The following is a 20,203-nucleotide window of genomic DNA, read 5'->3' as shown; positions in this document are numbered from 1 at the left end:
TTTTTTTAAATTGGTTGATTTTTCTCTTGCATGTTTTACTTTTAACATTATAAACTCTAACATGGTGGGGAATGTAGTGGCACTGGGAAGAACTAAGCAGTCATTAATGATTGAAAATGCCTAAAAAAGAACTTGGTAAGATTGTAAAGAAGTAGTAGTTGATCATTAATGTCTAAGTGATGACAGTGCTGGTAGTCAGTGGCTTTGTGAAAAAGACATTAAAATTAAATGTTAAAACTAAATACTCACTAACACCAGAAATTTAACAAAAAAAAAAAAAATCAAGATAACAATGAATAAGGAATATCCATGCCTGTGCACGCCATCATATTAGGTGAGTAAAACTTTTAAAAAAGATATACCCTTTGGTTCAAATTCTGAAATGATTCTGAGTAGACCTTGTCATAAGAAGAGAAGGTCTATCCTAGATTCAAACACCAATCTAAGAACTTTTGTTCCGCCACCACATTTTGTTATTGGCCTGTGTTATGATCTCGACCCAGTGGTTACTGTCTGTAGTCACTGTCTGGTCCCAAGCCCTGTTGCAATTTAAGTTATTTCTGCTGAACCATTTCCAAAGGACTATGAGTAAGGAGATGCACGAAACTGCCATCCCTTCTGATCTCTCTCAAGGGAATATCACATCTTTGCAGGTAATTGAATACAGGAATGCATCCGACTAACCTAAGATGGAAGACAAAAAAAAATCCTTTCATCTGCTTCTCTATGTTCTTTTCTATTTTATTTTATTTTTGGTTTGTTTTTTCCCTTTTTATTTAAAGTGTTAACTAGTATTTGTTTATAATTATCTATGAATGTGCTTTCCAGTAACTTTCAAGTGAAGCCAGAATTTTTTTTGACAGATACAATGCCTTTACAATGAGTCATTACAGCTATGTTGCCACAGTTTTGAGAATTTCTATTTATGCTGAAGAAAGATCCAAGAACATTTGGATGTTTTGTTATTATTATCTGGTTTATGCATCCTAAGAAAGTTTTGCAGTGGAAGAAAGGATTTCTTCTGGGAATTCCAGCAGGATTCCCATGTCCTTCCAGATTTTCTACGACAAATCACAGAAAGTTGTGAGCAGAGAGACCTTCCACTCCCTCTCCCCCATTTTCTCATACATACATGAAACAAAATACTAAATACTTCACTTAGGCTTCAAGATAGTTGCTGATGGAGTATCTAATATACTGTGCATTTTTCTAAGTATGTTGTTTCAGTGTATTTTTTCAAAAGCTGTAAGATAAAACACATGCACATCTGTATTTATTCCAGTCAATGGCACTTCACAGTGACTTTACAATGTCACACAACAGGAAAAATTCAAATTATATGGTATCGCCACAGACTACGAGTAAGGAGGCCTGTGGCCAGGGGGATCCCGCAGGGATTAGTACTGGGTCCAGTGCTGTTCAACTTGTACATCAACGACTTGGATGAGTGCAGAGAGCACACCTCACCAAGCCTGCAGATGCTACCAAAGCTGGTGGAGTGGCCAACACTCTACAGGGCTGTGCTGCCATTCACAGGGACCTGGATAGACTGGGGAGTTGGGCAGAGAGGAACCTCATGAGGTTCAGCAAGAACAAGTGCAGGGTCCTGCACTTGGGGAGGAATAAGTCCAGGCATCAGTACAGATTAGGGGCTGATCTGCAGGAAAGCAGCTCTGTGGAGAGGGATTTGGGGAGTTCTGCTTGACAAGTCAGCCATGAGTCAAGGAGCAATGTGCTCTTGTGGCAAGAAGGCCAGTGGGATCCTGGCCTGCATTAGGAGGAGTGTTGCCAGCAGGTCGAGGGAGGTGATCCTACCCCTCTACTCAGCTCGAGCATTTATCTTATGATGGCATGAGGAAAAACTAAGTGAGCTGGGCCTGTTTAGTCTGGAGAAGAGAAGATTGAGAGGGAATCTGATCAATATGTATAAGTAACTTAGGGGAGAATGTAGGGAGGATGGGGCCAAACTCTTCTTGGTGGCAGCCAGTGACAGGACAAGGGGAAATGTGTACAAGTTGAAACACTGGAAGTTCCATCTCCATGTGAGAAAGAACTTCTTTACTGTGGGGGGTGACGGAGTCCTGGAACAGGCTGCCCAAAGAGGTTGTGGAGTCTCCTTCTCTGGATACCTTCCAAACCTGCCTTGATGACACCCTGTGCCATGTGCTTCAGGTGTCCCTGCTGAAGCAAGGAGGTTCGACTAGATGATCTCTAGAGGTCCCTTCCAACCTCAAGCATTCTGCGATTCTGTGAACTGCAGTGTAAGCGGTTAATCACTAGGTAATTACTGAATCTGGAGCCACGCTACCATCTGCATTTGCTGTTCAAAACTCCAGCAAAGTAGTCTCAGGTCAGAACTAGGTAGCAAGCAGACTATTAGTTACCATACCTAGGGCTGAATGTATGTTATTACAAACAGTGAAGGCACCACAAGATTTTTCAGGCCTGATCTAAAAGGAAGACTGTCCAGCTGTAAGCCTGCATCCTGCAGTGCTCGAGAATGTGCTGTGCCATGCTGACTAGCGCCAATGCTGAAGGTCAGTAGTCTTGCTTAAACTCTGCTGTCTCCCTTTTTCCTTCCACATCCCAAGAACTAAATGACAAAATCAAAGTTATCTAAGAAGATCTTAGATGTTGCTGGAGAAAGGCTGAAAAACATACATTAATCTTTTTTTCCTATCCACAAGGCTCTCATTAACTTCTAGTAATGCTTGAATTTTGGAGGGTAGATGATCTGTGTCAGTTTCCTGTTAGTCTGAGGCTCACAGCACTGCCCTTTTCCCAATTAAAGCCAATACACATTTTTTTACTCTACTACATCTGTGCTGTCCACACTGGACAACCTATAAACATGTACGTGGATGCGCATACAAATGCTTAAGTGGGATCAGAGATAGCTGCCATGCCCAGTCTAAAAGTTCAACCTTTCATGTCTTGGCTTTGTCTAAGAGACAGGTGAGACTAATTCATTGAAGCCTGTTTAGGGTTGCAAGTACAAAACAACATGAATTAGGATTATTATGGAATAAAGCACAATAGTGGAGGTGCTAACAATGGAGGTAAGGGCAAGTTTATACAATCGTGACATTAAACTATTTATATGTCACTGTGAGATTAAAAAAAAAAACCAACCCTTTCAGCACTCAAAGAGCAACTTTTAAAAGCTCTTTCAATAATCCAATGAAAAGAATTCTAACACAAAAATGGGAACATTTACAGAATTTATTTGCTTTAGTGTAAATTCCTCTGTTCTTTTTTTGTTCTCGTGTTTCTATGCTGTTCCTTCTTCATATTCCTCCAACAATCTCTTTTAAAATGACAAACCTTGATTTTTTGAAATCTAACAAATATATTTTGTTAATAGAAATATTTAAAATGAATATCTCCACATAATTAACCTCCACCAATACTTAAACATTTTAAACAAAAAAAGTAGCCAGACCATTAAGGAAAGCAAAAATCTCTCTTAGAATATATTCCTAGTAATATATTTAGTAATAGATTTTTTTAAAAAATAGAATGTAATGTTATGTTCTCTATTAATCAAATCATAAAAGCAACATTTAACAAATGTGGAATCTGCAAAATCAATCATTCTGGACTTAGACAACACCAAAATTAAGACTGCCCTAGCAACATTCATTTGGCAATCATCTGCACTACTCCTGGAGCCAGGGACTGAACTCAGCCATCCAAGATTCAGCCTGATGCTTTAGTCTCATTCACAATCCATCATCTGTTGATGCACAACCTTTTGCTGCTTGGCCTAAAAGAGCACGTCATGGCCAACTATCTGGTTGCAACCACAGAGATAAATACAACACACTTTGTGATTTATATGCCCATTTACTGAAGGTTTGGAAACTGGATTCCTGAATGCTGTTCCTGGCAAAGAGAGTGACTGTTACAGACAGCTCGCCTCAGAGGACAAGTTTAGCATCTTTATTTTGCAGGGCTACAAGGATGTGGCTAGAATTTTGGTCTGAAGAGCAGTTTTTATTCCTAGGTACAGCTAACTGAAGCCTGTGGCTGGCATTCCTGACAAGTAGAATTAGGGAATTTTTTAAAAAGAAAACTAGAAGAGAGTTAAGATCAAATGATGACCTTGCTCACTCTAACTTATGAGCATATACGAATTATTATATTTTTTGATGAACTAGCTAAACAACTGAAAATTATTTACTTCATTTATAAGCAGTCCATTCTAGTGCTTTACTAATCCAGAAAGAAATTCTTAAATTAAATAATCCAAATTATAATGGCTTTTTTTTTTTCTTTCCTGAATTCTAAAATAAATATTATTGGGTTGGCTTCTGAATATGATATCAGATGACTTCCTCAGCTTTCAGGTCTGTGACATCAACACAGTTTTTAGGATCTAAGCGAAAAAGTTGCGATTCAAACACACTGCCCATACCCAGGTGCCAAACCAGAGCTACTTTTCTAAGAGGTGACAGCAGCTGCCTCTTATCAGGAGTTCCCTGCCTCATCAGGCAAATAAGTAGCCCGTGTCCCACCAGCCAGCACCCAAAGGCTGCTTTTCACCACCAAGCAGCAATAGGCTCAGCTCTCTGAGCTAGTGGATGTGATTGCACAGTTTTGGCATCCCTATAGCTTCCACTCCTCTAATCTTCAGGGACAGAATTCTCAAATAGGATTTTCCACTGTAATTTATCTTTTTCAGACTATGGGAGCTTGTATGGAGCAACTTACTGACACAAAGCTTCACTGATGGTATACCCTATATTGAGCCTGTGCAAACAGTACTTTTCAGATACTGGTAATTTGGCCAAAAAAGCTTTTCTTTGGAACAGGACCATATATCTACTAAATGTCAGGCTTATGTTTCATATCACTCAAATACTGGAAACCTTCAAGGAGATGGTTAGAAATATGTAGCAAACAAAACAACATGCCTTTAAAAACTCTTATGCACTTTGACAAATTTTCCCACAAGCTCCCTTTGGAAGTAGCTTAATCTAAAAAACAACAACAAAATCCCCTGCAGCTATAGAGAGTTTCAGCACAAATGATTAACTTTTTAGTAAAGGTAACAACACGTGTTACATAATTTTTGACAGATGGTTTGAACATGTGGTCCCCGCAAAAAGAAGGGGAGAAAACAGGGGAGAACAGAGGGTTGCTGTGGAGGTCCCATGGTGCACAGGCCCTCCACAATGCATAGGCTGGAGCATGCTTGCAAACAGCCTCTGATATAAGGAATATACCACAGATAGTTTATCTTCTGTTAAGTAGAGTGATCAAATTTAAAAAGACTCTGAAGTCCATCAGAAAAGGGACCAGGACCCTTTCATTATTTGATGAATCATTTTAATGAATATGCTGATCCGTTTCACTAGGCAAGGTAAGAGCTGGACTGCCGCAAATATACACACACACACACACATCTATCACTAGCACTTTCATTTAAAAACGTTAGGATCCTGAACACATTCCTCACTTCTCCTTATTCATCTTCAGCTAAAAAATCTCTAATGTATGGCCTTTTGCATCTCTGATGAACCTAATAAGTATGTTAACATAAAAAAGAACAAATTTTTATTAGTAACAATCATCTAGACTAGTAACAATAACTTAATCCAAAGTTACATAACAGTGCCAGACAGTAACTATTCTTATAAAGCGGTGTCTTTCTAACTACTTGCCAGTGATATTTAATGTGATGTCCAAATTTTTTGCCTATGGGAAAACCATTTTCCATTTTAGCTGCTAGCAACAAGTACAAGCGAATATGTTGTAAATAACTAGCAACTTTGAACTTTTGGGTCCCATTATGCACACAAGTTATCTACTCTAAAAAAGCATCATATAAACATGCCAAATTATTCAACCCTATGAAAAATGCTTTTTATCTGAATTGTAAGCTAAAACTTTTTCTGACTTTAGAGAAACTGGAACTTGGAAAGATAAAAACTTAAAGCTTGATTTTTCTTTGCCCAGAGCATATGTTATATAAACACCAATCCCCAAAAGGTGCCAAGAATTGTCCTTCTGTTTTTCTAAATGATCATGTGTGCAGTCTAGCTGAAAAGACTCATCGATTATGTCTACATAAACAACAAAAGCCCTTAGAAAAAATATCTAGATCAAAAGCCTGTCAAACACTGAACAGGAAAGAGAAATCCTGCTTTAAACATGGCCTCTTTCAAGTCTGAATTCAATCCCACGAAGTAAAAACAAAGGATTTCATAATGAAAGGTATTTAAAATTACTTTATTTTTGGAACTTTACCAGGGATTCTTTTTTCCTATGTGCTAACCTTTGTGTTTCTTATATTGCAATGAATTCTGAAAAATAGTCCTTGAAGCTTTAAGTAAATATAGAAATTGTTTATTCACAATTGTTGGTCACAATTCTCAATTCCAATAATTTCTATTAAAATATGACAATAACAACTTACATTATGGGTTTCTTTTTTGTCAGTGACCTGACAATATCCACTGCTAAGATGGGAACATAGTCTAGCACTTTGGGTGAGATGAATCTGTTTATCTTTTTTTCATACTTTCCCAAAATACAGACATAGAAGCAAGGGAGGAAATCACACATCCTTGCAAAAATAGAACAGATTACTATTGCTTATCCTCTGTAAATACCCTCTGGAATTCATAGTTAAAACCTGTAAGCAGGCTAAAATACAGAGTCAGAAAGTTTGAAGACTGTTAAAATTTTCTAAAAGAAACCTAACAGATATATGAAAAATGTAAAAGATAATAAAATCCCCCTATTTGATTTGCTACTGTTATTAATTGTTAATGTGCAATGGCATGATTTGTAGTACACCGTTAGCAACTTGCATGAGACTTACAAGTGATTTGCTTGTCTTTTGTTCATATATATCAATAATAATACAAATGTAAAATACTAGCTACATACTTCACCATGCCACTAATTCATCTGCCTCATACAGTGCAGGAAACAGCATCCTGCTTGCTGAACTTTGGGAACTGTCTTTTGTCTTGGGAAACATCAATTAGCATTTTATCATTCCAAGCAGTGGTTTTGCAATAGTCACACATACAAATTGCTAATTGAATTTATTGACTGATATCAGTCCATAGTGTGGATCAGTTTATATTAGAACATGCATATTCTATTTTTAAACTGTTCAGTTAGATGCTCATCTTGAATACCAAGAAAAAACAAACCAAGAAAAGATAAATGTACCTGACCTCTCAAACAACAGGCAGTCAGTCAACAATAATTTCTGTAAACAAAGGTCTAGACTAAAGAATTAATCAGAATCATGTTGAATAAGCAGAGAAAACTGACTTTTCACACAACTTACCTGACAGGAGACAACAAATCTATCTTCCATTATAAAATGCAGTATCAAAGTAGAAAGCGTGGCAATGTGGCCAAGAAAGTTAAAAGTAAATAGTATACTCAGCAGGCCATTGTCACCCTCATATTTTGAACTCCAAATTCTACTAGAAGAAAATCAATTGGTTGATAGAGTATATACTCAGAGCAGTATTTAAAAGATGCTCCAATATACCTCTTATTCTGCTAGTCAGCCATTAAAGCTATGCACTCAAAAAAAGTAAAAGAAAAAAAAATAAAGAAAAAGAGTCTCTCTCAAGCATAATCTCTTCACTGTTAATGTGCTTTTCTTCTAGCACTCAAGATGCCAGTTAATCATGGACACTCCTAATACATTTTCTCTTGTAGTATTTTCCACTAATCACATCCAAGTATTTCATATGGATTTGCCTTATATCTGGAAAACCTGCAACTAGTTTTGTTACACATACACCATGTTTCTGGAACATACAAAAGAATTATCACTTTGGAAAGAAGTTAATGAAACAGATCCAGCTTCAATAATTTTTCAAGGAACAAAGGTTGTAAAATTGTTTTCTACTGGAATGTTGAACTTATCAGAAGATCACACACTCAAGCCAATAGCATTTGTCTTTGCTGTCACACAGAAGAGAATGAGTCACCTACAGTCCAATGGAGTCATCCTGCAAATCTTTTAGAACTGTGTGGCATCTGATTAAACTAATCCACATCTTTCTATGACACCAAAATAAACAATCCCTTTCTCACAAAGTATAAACATTGTTCCTATAGCTTTCCTTTGAAATGTCATGAAGAGGTTAAATGACAATTCATTACTTACCTTGACTAATGAATTGCTCCATGCTGTCTTTGAAAGGCTGGAGGTGCTCTTCTAGTGATAGCTGATAAACTTTTGCTGCTTCTGTCTCGCATGCTGAAATTGAAGTAATAGATTAGTTTAGAATGACACATTATAGTATAGTTATGCATCCTGTATTTGAATGAGTGCTTCTTCAATGACATAGCTAGAATATAGGCTTCAAACGTAAAATTTCAAGGATAAACACTATAATAATATATTCAGAAGCGATTATGTCCAAAGTCAAATGTTTTTGACTACAATATAAAGAGAAGATGGCAATAGTAAATTTTAGGTTAAATGACCATTACTGGAAGTAAACAAAAAAATGACTGTTTTGAAGGAGAAAGACCATTTTAAGAGTATGAAAGTTTTGTGAAGAAAATTATAAACTCAGATCACTGGCCACGGTGATGCACCTGGACTCAGGTGAGGCTACCTGAGTCCAGAAAAAAAGAAATTCAGGTGCAAAATATGCACCAAAGAGCAGGAAGGATCTTAGTTTTGTCAGTAAAACATTTACGAGATGTGCTGAAGCATGTTGCATCATTTAAGGGTAATTGTGCAACATGTTTAAAGTACAATAATATAGTAGTTAGCATAGCCTGAACTCCATGACAGACCTTGGACAGACTGGTTCTTACTGTTCTGGCATCTAGGGCAAAGAAGCTGGAGCCTGAAGTAGTCTTGACACAGACTACTCAAAGACAAGTTGATACGATCATGCCCCCACCAACTACCCAAACTTACTCAGTTTGGGGCAACAGAAGACATGACACTACTCTGGGAGACTGCTAAGCTCTTTACAGTGCAGATCTCTCCAGACTGTCATAAATTCCCATCACCTTTCAATACAAATGAATCCTGCTCGACTCTGCCTCAAAAATTCCAATAAAATCGTACACATACAAAAATGCATTATCCTCATTTACTATCAAGGATTTGTTTCAGGTGAATATTTTTTTTCTCTATGTTTACATGCAGAAGAATAGTTAGGCATACAAAAATAATGTAGATATTTAGCTAGAAGAATGTATTATAATGATCTCCTTTAAATATAAAGGTAAGAGATGTCTACAATGGCATCAACCCAAATATCTACAAATGAGAATTGCAGTCTGTTTTTGATCAGCTCCTGATATCTTAGCTAATTCAAAGGAAGTATAGATCTTACAAGGATATATGCCCAACCAAGGATCTTGGCCTGCCCCCGTGTCAAAAGCTTGCAACTGCCCCTTTTCAGAGTCTGTAAAGAAACGCAGATATGCCAACTTTTATATTCACTTTCCCATGGAAAAGGGGAACACTGGTAATACTGTTGTAATTAAATGACTAATCTTTCCTTCTTCACCCGTTCACATATTGGAAATTCTCCCATGGTTTACGTGTGCATGTGGGTGAAGAGGAAATGGTTATCATGGTTAATGATATCTTTGTTCCTTCTGATCTTCTTTTCCCCCCCACCCAAGGAAAGACTAAAATTGCTGGTGCTCAGAAGAGTTCAGATCCATTCCAAGTACTGATGAGATTCTTTGTTAAAACACTTATATAGAGGATGAAAATAAACTCACACATCCATTTTCAGGATATTCTACAAATTATACAGAACTAAGAAGTACTGAGCAGCAGCAGGAGTGAATGGGATGGTCATGGTATATTTTGTTCCTACGCAGCTACCAATCTACCAAGAAATGGAGCCTAAAAAAAAATAACTTCAATAAGCAATTTATGAGAATTACATTTAAAGCTCATGTCTGCCCTTTTATATATCCCTTATATATATATATATGTCTATACACACACAAATAAATATCAGTACCTTCACTGACATACAGGGTAAAGAACTACAAATGATTATTTTCCTTATAATATGCATCTGTGCAAAATGTTAGATTTCCCAGGGGGCTGGGAGTAGCCTTGTGTTTACAGTGAGTATCAGAATAGCTAATGTTCACCTACTGTATCAGGAATTTACAGAGGGAGCATATGGTTCAATTCAATTGATCTGAACGAAACTTCAGGCAAATGGTCTTACTTCAACAAAACTTAACTCATCCTGTTCCTGGGTTGCACATGACCCATAATTCATTTAAAAACCAAAAGAAAGCACAGAATATTCCTTTTTGCTTTCTGCATAGAAAGTGAGGTATCATATGTAACATCCAACTTTTAAAAGTTGTTGTTACCACACTGCTATTAGTACTATAATCTGCCAGTTTTGATAAAGCTCATGCTTAATACAGACTAGTTCTTGGATGCTTTCTTCGTTAAAGAATTAACAGGCTTATAATCAATTCCTAATTTCCCAGTTCTGCAGAGCAATGAGCTAATCATGGACTCCTTGTCCAACTTGGTAGATATGACACTTATTGGTGATTTTTTTTTTAATTATTATTTTTCACTGTGTCTGAATTCCCTCCATTTGGATGAGATATTGTTATTCCTCCCTGTAACTGAAGAAAGCCAAGTGCTTTTCATATGGAAGGAACACAAAGGAACACTAGATAGTTACTAGTATTTCTATCCAAGTGAAGGAAAAAGAAAAACAAAACAAAACAAAACAAGGAATAAGCATCTATTTCAAATGTATACTTAATAGCTTAATAGCTTGAGTGATGTAGAGGTAAAACACGCTATTAAAGTGTATGAGAATGCCAAACTAATTGTCTATACTTGATTATTTTTTTCCTCAGTTCCATAATCCAATTCATTTATCTACATATAACAGCCCAGCTAAACATCCCAGATATCAAAGGACTAGGTTTGGCAAAGGGGGCCTGATATGAGGAACTTTCAAAAGTTTTGTCTGAAACAAAAACTCAATGTCTTTTCTGATTTCCATCAAGTTACAGACTCAAAACATCCTCTGCTATCACATCTCTGTTCTCAGGATCTGTTATTCTCGCACACTGGGAAATGCACAAGAAAAACTTAGGCAAAGTAACCCACGTAAGGCAGCTCAACTTATTTTAAGCTGGTTTTAAATTCTCATATAATAAAAGAATTGAAAGGTGTTCAAGAATCCACAGGTGAGAGCCATAAAGACACTAACAAAACCCACTGTTTAAAATCTTATTGCACAGCCTGACATTGCCAAAACAGAAATCAAGAAGAGAAGTAACTTCTGCACAAGGCTTTGCAGGGTGAATATCTCAAGTCCCTGTAGCCCCACTACCCAATCCACATGCACTGACCTTATATTTTTCAAAGACATCAAGTCCTAAGCAAGGGGTGGGAGGGACACGTTCTTCTCCCTCTATATCAAAGGCACCAACCCTCTCTATTGTTAACAATATATGGGCACTACCACAACAGTAGAAATGATCAGCAGTCACACACAATCACAGAATGGCTGAGGTTGGAAGATCTGGAGATCATCTAGTCCAAATCCCCTGCTCAAACAGGAACACGTAGAGCACATGGCACAGGGTGGCACACGGGCGGCTTTTGAAGATCTCCAAAGAAGACTCTACAGCCTCCCTGGGCAGCCTGTTCCAAAACAGACACTTTAAGATACATATATTCTCCAAAAAAATAGTCTAGTCTCTAACACCATGTGCTCCAGAGGACTGTACGTGATGCTCCTGAGAAGCAATACCAAGGCATCCTTGTGAGAGAAGCTCCCAATCTTGAACAATCCAAACTTGTAGCTTTTTGACTATACATACACAAACCTTTCTGATGCTCCTTATATGCAAATCAATATAAAAATCTTTATTATTCAAAACCAGTCTAAAAGTTTTAAAAGAAAAGATCCCATTCCAGATGTATCTAATGCCTCAAAAATAGTTTCACATCATTTCATGTGAACAGATGATCAGCTGTGCCTTAGGCTTAAAATCATTGTCTCTGTTCAGAATAATAATGGGCAATATGATTTTTGTTTCAACACCCCAAAAACATACAAGCACCATGTCACACCCAAAAGCAACAATAAGAAAGCAAACAGAACTCTGAGCTATCCTGGGAGGGATAATTAACTGAAGACCATTCGGGTGTTCTGGTTAACCACATATAAAACCACATACTTATCTATAAAAGTCCTATAGAATTTGGGAGGACTTTCAAGACTGTTTTAAGATACTTAGGGGCATGTGTTACATTGACAACTAAAGGACTATGTCTTTAGAGATTTTAAAAGAAGTTTTTAAATTATGTCCCTAATTTTCAGGAGTTCTGAGCATTTAGACTCCTAGAGGGGATGTTCAACTTGCCTGCAAAACAGGCCACTGTTTTCACAACTTCCTCAGTGCTTTCAGTATTCCCTACAGCTACAACCTGTGACTTGAAAAGAAACTTAGGCTTTACCAACAGGGAACAAAACTGGCCTCATCAAAAGGCAAACTCTGATGAACTCAGCCACAAGTACAGAAAGAGCTCTTAATTTTCTTTTATTTATTTTTTTGGAATTGTAAAGACTTGTACTAAGAATTGCTGAGTCTTCAAGGGCGTCCATAGACAGCTCCTTGTTTGGAGTTTTAAGGACAGTAAAATATGACTCACAGATTGACTGAAAGCCTGGCTTTAGTTTACATCTGGTTTAGGTTTAGGAGCCTGCATACAGCATAGCTGCAGCAATTAACCCTTTCGATGACAGCTGAAAAAACAGCTGAAACTTGTAGATGTACAGCTGATGAGTAGCCAAAGACTTAATTTGGTTAGGACAAGAACTGCTCCTATGAAGGTGACTCTGGAGGTAACTATAGAATTGACTAAATCCCAAATTTGTTTCTGTATCATTTTGTTACTGTTTACCTTGAGAAATTTGGCATTTTATCATTAAAAAAAAAATGAAAGCATCAACAGAATATAGATCTCCACATCATACCGCAGATAATATTTTCACATAAAATATTTAACTCTTATTTGTGAAAATCTTCATTCTGATATACATCAAAATTACTGACAGACACTTCAAAGTATCTTAAGATAGTAAGTTACTAAAGAGGATGTGAATCCAAACTCTCAAACTATATTATGATTATTTTCGCCATTTTAGTTCTCTCTCTTCTCTCTCCTGGATTGAGATCCAGCTCCCTGCCCTTTTCTCTTCAAACACATCAGAATATAAATTCAGTCAGACATTCATAGAAATACAAGGTTTGTGGAAAACCTCTTCAGATGGACATCATTTCATCTACCATCCATGGTGAGGAGGCAAGGAGAAGGGAGAAATCTCACCCCCAAAGTACAGCTTCCAGGGTTGGTGCCTCTTCCTAGCTTTTAGTGATAGTATTTACTGAGGCAAGAGGATTTTTCTTTTCTCTTTTGGTCAGAATTTAAACAGTTAATAGTTACCCAGGTGAACAAGAAAAGGACCATCCTGCTATTCCTTCTCTATCCACTATACCTAGTCCCACATGGATGTGAGTCCAAATTCAATTTTCAAAAGGTTTTACTGCACAATACCATGCTTCCAATGCTCGGATTTAAACAGCTTGTATTTAACCTGAGAATGCATACCAGCCCTACAACTAGCATATCCGAGCTGAAGAGATTATTTTAGGTGATAGCAAGAAGCACAGAAAGATTCAGGGAAATAAAGGTCTTTTTCCAAGTCATCGAGAGTTGTTTTCTTTCTTTAAACATATTTTTTAAAATACAAAGTGTTCTCCACATGCCTAACATTTTATGAGCATTTGCAATCAGGGCTATTCCAAACCAGAGATCTCTGCGCCATGCAACACGGCCTATTATCAAGACAGATTTTTCAATGTGTCTTAAGTATTCACAGCTGAAAAAAACATTACACAAATATTTTTTAAGTTATCATAATTATTTCTTGTAATTAGTTGGCAACAAAAGACAATAAAGTATGGCAACATTACGATATACAGACAAGTACTGACATTCTTCATTCTTGATCAGTCTGTACTATATGGCAAAATTCATCTCATACCATTTTCTGTCTACCGTTGTTTCTGATTCATTTTACCTGAGTTTCAGTGAAAGATTTGCAACAAAAGACAACTGGTGAATTAGTCTTTCAACTGATTTGCAAGATTAAGCATACTATTGTAAAGCTAAAATGTTAATGTGTAGGCAAAGAATGGTTCTAAACAGTTGAAATTGCTCTGCTTCATAAATACCATAACTCTCACTGCCATTTTAGTGTCTTACTTCTTTACTAAATCCCTGTACTGAAGAATGTAATGGGCTACAAATCCAGTATTTTCCTAAACCACCACTGTACCTCTAGTAAGAGTTAGAGTATTAAGGGGATTAACACATTAATTGATTCCAAACATGTTTTTATATTACTGTGTAAAGAGTCCATCAGACACTGTTGCACAGGCTTGACAGTTATTTTTAATATTTGTGCAAATCTCTGACCAATGCAGGTGCTTTATAGACCATTGAAAATCCTACCTATTTTAATTACAAAATAATAGAAATGAAGACATCTTTTTAAGTCTGGAATCATCATATACCAATAATAATAAATACACAACATGGGACCTAATCACTATGAGCCATGCATCACTTGTGACCCTGAATGTCCAGTTTTCTTTACATGGTGAGTTGATTTAAGTCATGTGGCAAGTGCTAAAGTTTCTACTGCGGAATGACATAAGGACAGAAGTCATCACTTGGCATGATTGCATCAAGGAAGGTTGCTGACAGCGAGGAGAGATCAAAAGCAGATCAAGTTGCTTAACAAACTATATGTCACTGAAGTCGAAAAGGCTAAACTGAGAATCCTGGAGAGCTGTGAAATCTGAGGGCAACAGACGGAGCCAAACTCACTTGGTTCGGTAATCAAAAGCTTTATCTGTTCTTTGGTCTTCTACTTCTTTAAACGACTTTTATATAAACTTTATCCACAGAGTGTTAAAAAAGCAAAAGCAAAATTGAGAAATCTGGAAATTTTGTATGCAATTTGCAAGTTTGGTTAGTGTATCTTCCATTATAATATTAGGTGAGGTGGGTTTTCTTCTTCAATTAAAATAAATAAATAAATAATATATCTGCCTGATTAGTCTCTGAAAGCCTTTTGGACCTAAGCTTTTAATCTGACATCTTAAGAGACTTTATTTTCTATAATTTACAAATGAAAGGTATGCAGTTCCTAAAACTTAAAAATGGACAAAAGCCTCTACACTCACAAAGGAAAATAGCAAAGAAGTTTTAATTTGAAGCACTTTTTTAAGCAAATCAACACAACTACTCCTCTAACACAAATATGAGTCCAAGCTTAGAGCTGTAAAACACCATCACAATTATTTTACAGAACCTTAAAGGTGATTTACATCTGCAAGTCTGCATGTGCTACTGACTTATTTAAATGGAAAATACAGTGTTGCTACTGTTATGCTTACAAAGCAGCTTTTTATAATAATCTTCCTGCCTTTTTTTTTGTTGTTGTTGTTGTTGTTGATTTTAAGCTTTCTCGTAAATTTATGAAAGCATTCTTTTGGATTGATGTCTATCTTTGAGAAAAGCGATTATGAAAAAGTACTTAAACAGAAATAAAGTATCTTCAGAAGCTTTTGCTCTTGGGTGAACACACAACTTCTTTCTCTCATTTTACTAAATATGATCCCATTCTGCATGGCTTCCAGTACATTTGAAGCCAACCAGGGCAAAATCTTATACTAGTGACTCCAGTTGTAACAAAGTTAAGTGTTATTTTAAGTTTTTCACTAACAATTCAAAGTGAGAACCAACCAACTAAACCAAGAGAGTGAAATCCTCTTATGAAATCCTCCATTGTATTACTGATAAAAATGGAGCCAAGTTTACACTCCAGATCCACAAAAATGCATCTCAGTGTCAAACCACAGTACATTTCACAGACATTTATATCTGGGACTTATGGGAATGACTAGTATTTCCCAGGAATATTCAACTTGTTTACTCTCATTGATTTCAGAAAGAGAGGATCATAATTAAGTTTTTGTCAGAATTCGCTCAGCAACTTACATGACCATTCTTTCTCAGTTATTTAATGAGGGAATTCCTCTAATGAGTCATAAGTTTCAGAAGCAAATTAGCAAATCCAGTGACATTCTTAAATGCAGAGGTAAACAAACTTTGAAGTTACTTCATTCACTCCATTAAAATTGTATTCCAAATTTGCTTAATTAGTCTTAATGAAAGAATTAAATTTAAACTCCTAGGACAATCTGGCCATTCAAATTGCCAGAATTTCTCAACCATAAGTTATTTTTTAATAAAAATATTTTGAATTTTCCTTTGGAATGAAGTATCAACATAAAGCATTTTACATCATCCAAGGCTCATGATAAAGCAGTAGAATCGCAATTATGGAAAGAATCATGTCATATCCAGGCCCGGACACCCAAGGGGACCCATGCCATTTCCAGACAGGTTAGGACTAAAGGGAATGGGGAAGTCATGGCATCTCCAGTTACAGTTCACTTTCGCTAACTAGAGAACAGAGTGACAAGCACCGATAATCCACCCTAAGGGCTGGAATTGGAAGTACAGAAATAATTCAACTGCATTCTCATGTCTGAACAATGCATGTCATTTCTATTTTTGCAGACCCCCTACTTTGATCACTGCAAATTTTAGATTTATTCAATAAAATATTTACATCTGTGCAAAAAACTTCAACTCTAATCTAAAAACATTTCTGGTGAATTTATTGGCAATAATTTTGTAGCAAGTGATCTTGATAAAACTTTAAATATTAACTTTAAATATTTAATATAAATTTCAAAACATCCAAACAAACAAAAAAAATGATAGAGAAGAAGGGATGGTTATGTACTTTTTTTTTTTAAAAAAAAAAAAACATTATATTTTGTTTTGTTTAGAAAGCCTTCCATTGTAGTTTGCTCAGGGACTAACGATTTACCAAACCATTCCTTGTTCCCTAGAAATTTCACTTCCAAAGCCAACTAGAAAACAGAAATATTAAGATCCTATTATTGTTTGTCTTGAATCCTTTTCTATACGATTTAGTATAATGCTACATACCTGGATATTCTGTCAGAGAGCTGCAAAAGTAAATATTAGTAAAGATAGTGAGGAAGATTTTTCAGCTCTTCCACAAACTGTACCTTTACTTAAGCTTAGTGCTTAGTTCCCAATGTTGTGTGCAACAAATTTACTTTAAGAAGTCAGAGAAAGGTATCTTATTTTAAAATACAAAGTTTATTTAAATAAATACCATTTCACAAGCATAAGAAATACAACTTCCTTTGTATATTATATTTTATGAAAGTTAGTTATTTCAATTGTCTTAAACCATATGCCATATACTTTATTTTTTCCTTAACTTTTAAATAGCATTTGGACCTATCTTTTTTGTCCTGAAATGACCTAAGATTTCACCATTTTTCTCTACGGTGAAAGACTTGCTGAATTCAGTTTTTAGTTTCATATATGCATATGAAAACAAAAGGGAGAGGTCGTTTATTTTAATGATACTTTCTTAATTTATTTACACAAAATAGAGGAGTGTTGACACAATGATCACAAATAATCAAATCAAGGAAACAAAATCCTAATAGAGGAGTCAAATGTAGGCAACTTTTTATATCATCATCTAATCTCTAAAACCGAAGAGAGGCATATAGTAATATATAGGTAGTATGTAAACTATATTCAGTACCTCGCAAATCTTTCTTCATTTTGCGAAGTTCCTTTTGAAAATCTTCAAACTTCATTTGAGAAGCCTGGAAGAGATCTTGTGGCTCAGGAAGAGGGAAACTGCATTGCTCTTTTCCAGCATCCTGACAAAAACATAAACATTTAAGTGATGCTCGTTACATTTTTTTATATATTTGTAAATAATTAAAAGCACAAAGAATATTTGTGCACAGCATGTGGGCACATTTCCTCATCTTGACTGCAGATGAAAACATTTCATACATTGAACTTTTTGTCCTTGTGTCCAAAAAGGCAAAATTAATTCTCACTCACCTCATCAAAATTACGCAAATAGTATGAGACCATGTAAGATAGAAGACTTCCACTGTTGTCCTGTATAGGATAAAATAAAGTTTGTTATATCACGGAAATCAGCAGATACATATTTCTGTAAGAAAAAGAAATAAATTCAGAAAGGATAAACCAAGCATAATCCTTGACACATACAATATTTAGGGTAAAATACTAAATAAAAATACTCTTCCTGAGTTGTTTTCTTCAGTAGAAATTCCAAAAAAATCATTTAGCCAAACACAGTAGGAGAAAGTTATGTTATTATAATCATGCAAGTCAATTCTGTTTTTTGAATTTTACCCAGTTCTGAACTGAATTTTTATATTTCAAAATTTCTTCAGGAAATACAGGCAAAAAGAAGTCAATTTTGGGTTGATCTATGCAACTTTTTGGCAAATCTCCAATCTCTTTTACATTCACAGGATGAGTAAGGAACAATAAACAAACACAGAAAATTATTTTACTACATGAAAAAAGTTAATGGGCCTTATTTCATCACTGTTGTTTTTTTTCTCCATTTTTTACTTCTCTAATGAAGCTTCAGCAGAAAATATTTAATTGAAAGAATATTTTAGATGGAATTATGCTTTCAGATGAAAAAGTATTTTATATGAACTTTTCTCACTGATCAGAGACAAATAAACTGGAGCACAATATTGGAATTACTATGTTAGTGGGCACAATATTTCCAGCAAATTACATCTTAAAGTCACTAAACCAAATTTAGTGTGCATAAATGTTCTACTGAGCCCAATTTGAAAACTGGTCATTTATCTAGTCTCAATCTCATGAGAATCTCATGATTCACCTGAAGTAAGGTGGAGTGAAGACACTGTACCATGTCTTCATTCAAAACATCACCTCCTTGGTTTACCAAAGAAACAATCACGCCAGCATGAAGACCCTCCACACCTTTTAAAGGCAAACAGATGACAAGGTCTCTCATCTCAGGGTAAACAACAGTCTCCTCATGTTACCCAACACAGCAGCTAGAGCATGTGCCTTTAGTGAGCGAGCAAGCAGGGACACAAGACTTTTCCTTTTCTGCCACTTTCAGAACAACGGATCTTGACAGTGAGTCAACGCACGTAGGGGCTAACATGCATGTAGGGGCCAATTCAAATTCTTAAGGTTACTGCTATAACCTTTCTCATACCCCTGTCCACATTCAGAAGACTCTTTCCATCATAGCTATAGAAACACAAAAATTATTGTTTTCCTGTAAACAAAAGCAGATTTGAACACAAGCCCAAACTGAAACACAGAAGCCAAAAAAGTGCTGGTAAGAGGCATTTTCAGCTTAGCGCTGTGCAAGAAAAGACTACTTATCATCCCCTTAACCCAGATGAGTCTACCAGAGAAATCCTCCCTCAACAACTACTTGTGCTCATTCTTTACCCAGACTGTTCCATGGTCTGATGCGAAAATGCATACTCTCTAATCATTGCATATGTAAATGATAAATTTTAGTGTATCCAAATGCTATTCAATCATTTGGAGACTGCCTATTTCTCTCTGAAGTATTTTAAGTCCATATTGAATCATACTGTTAACTTTTCTTTTAAAAGAAAGTCTTTCTGAAATAAACCCTTTATATATAAGGATCATAGCACTGCCTTTGAAAGGATTAAAAGTTAGATCTATTCAGTATACCAAATGTCAAATATGTATCAGATTAAGAAGACAGACATAGTTGAGGCCATTTTTGTTTTCACATTTATGAAAGGAGACAGTTCATTTTCATGTTTCTACACAAATACAACTCTAGAGATGTGATCAGTTATATACAGTAAAAAAAATAATAAAAACAAAACCCTTGATTGCACCTTTATAAAACCTGAAGTTTTACACCATATATTCAAAATGGAGACAAATTTTCTGAAAGAATTAAACATTCCAAGCTTTACACCAACTTCAAAATCAACTTACACTGCTCTTGACATCTTTCAGCTTTGGCAGGATATCTAGTCCAAACCCATCTGCCTGTCCTCGTGTCCTGTTTCCACCATTCATATAATTTCCAAACGCAAGAACCAAGCCCAAGACCTGCATAACTCCTGACCCATTTTTCAGTGTCTAAAAAAGAGAAGGGAATTGCTTTGTTCAAGCTCTCAATAACATTTA

At 35.9% G+C, this 20,203-nt stretch overlaps 1 protein-coding gene across 1 annotated transcript in view; it reads right to left on the bottom strand.

The window, feature by feature from the left end:
• The window catches only part of FMN2 (formin 2), a 153,722-nt gene that overhangs the window by 38,052 nt on the left and 95,467 nt on the right, over window positions 1–20,203 (bottom strand). The window contains exons 13-16 of the mRNA XM_088524283.1: window positions 20,009–20,155; window positions 18,059–18,118; window positions 17,748–17,868; window positions 8,147–8,239 (exon numbers count right to left, since the gene is read on the bottom strand). Coding sequence (XP_088380409.1) covers window positions 8,147–8,239; window positions 17,748–17,868; window positions 18,059–18,118; window positions 20,009–20,155 — 421 coding nt within the window. The remainder of the gene's footprint in view (window positions 1–8,146; window positions 8,240–17,747; window positions 17,869–18,058; window positions 18,119–20,008; window positions 20,156–20,203) is intronic.

This window comes from Tinamus guttatus, unplaced genomic scaffold, assembly GCF_059628265.1.
Source record: "Tinamus guttatus ecotype Peru unplaced genomic scaffold, ASM5962826v1 Tinamus_guttatus_pri_ptg000208l, whole genome shotgun sequence".
Classification (NCBI taxonomy): domain Eukaryota; kingdom Metazoa; phylum Chordata; class Aves; order Tinamiformes; family Tinamidae; genus Tinamus; species Tinamus guttatus.
This window is presented reverse-complemented; position numbering and strand designations above follow the sequence as displayed.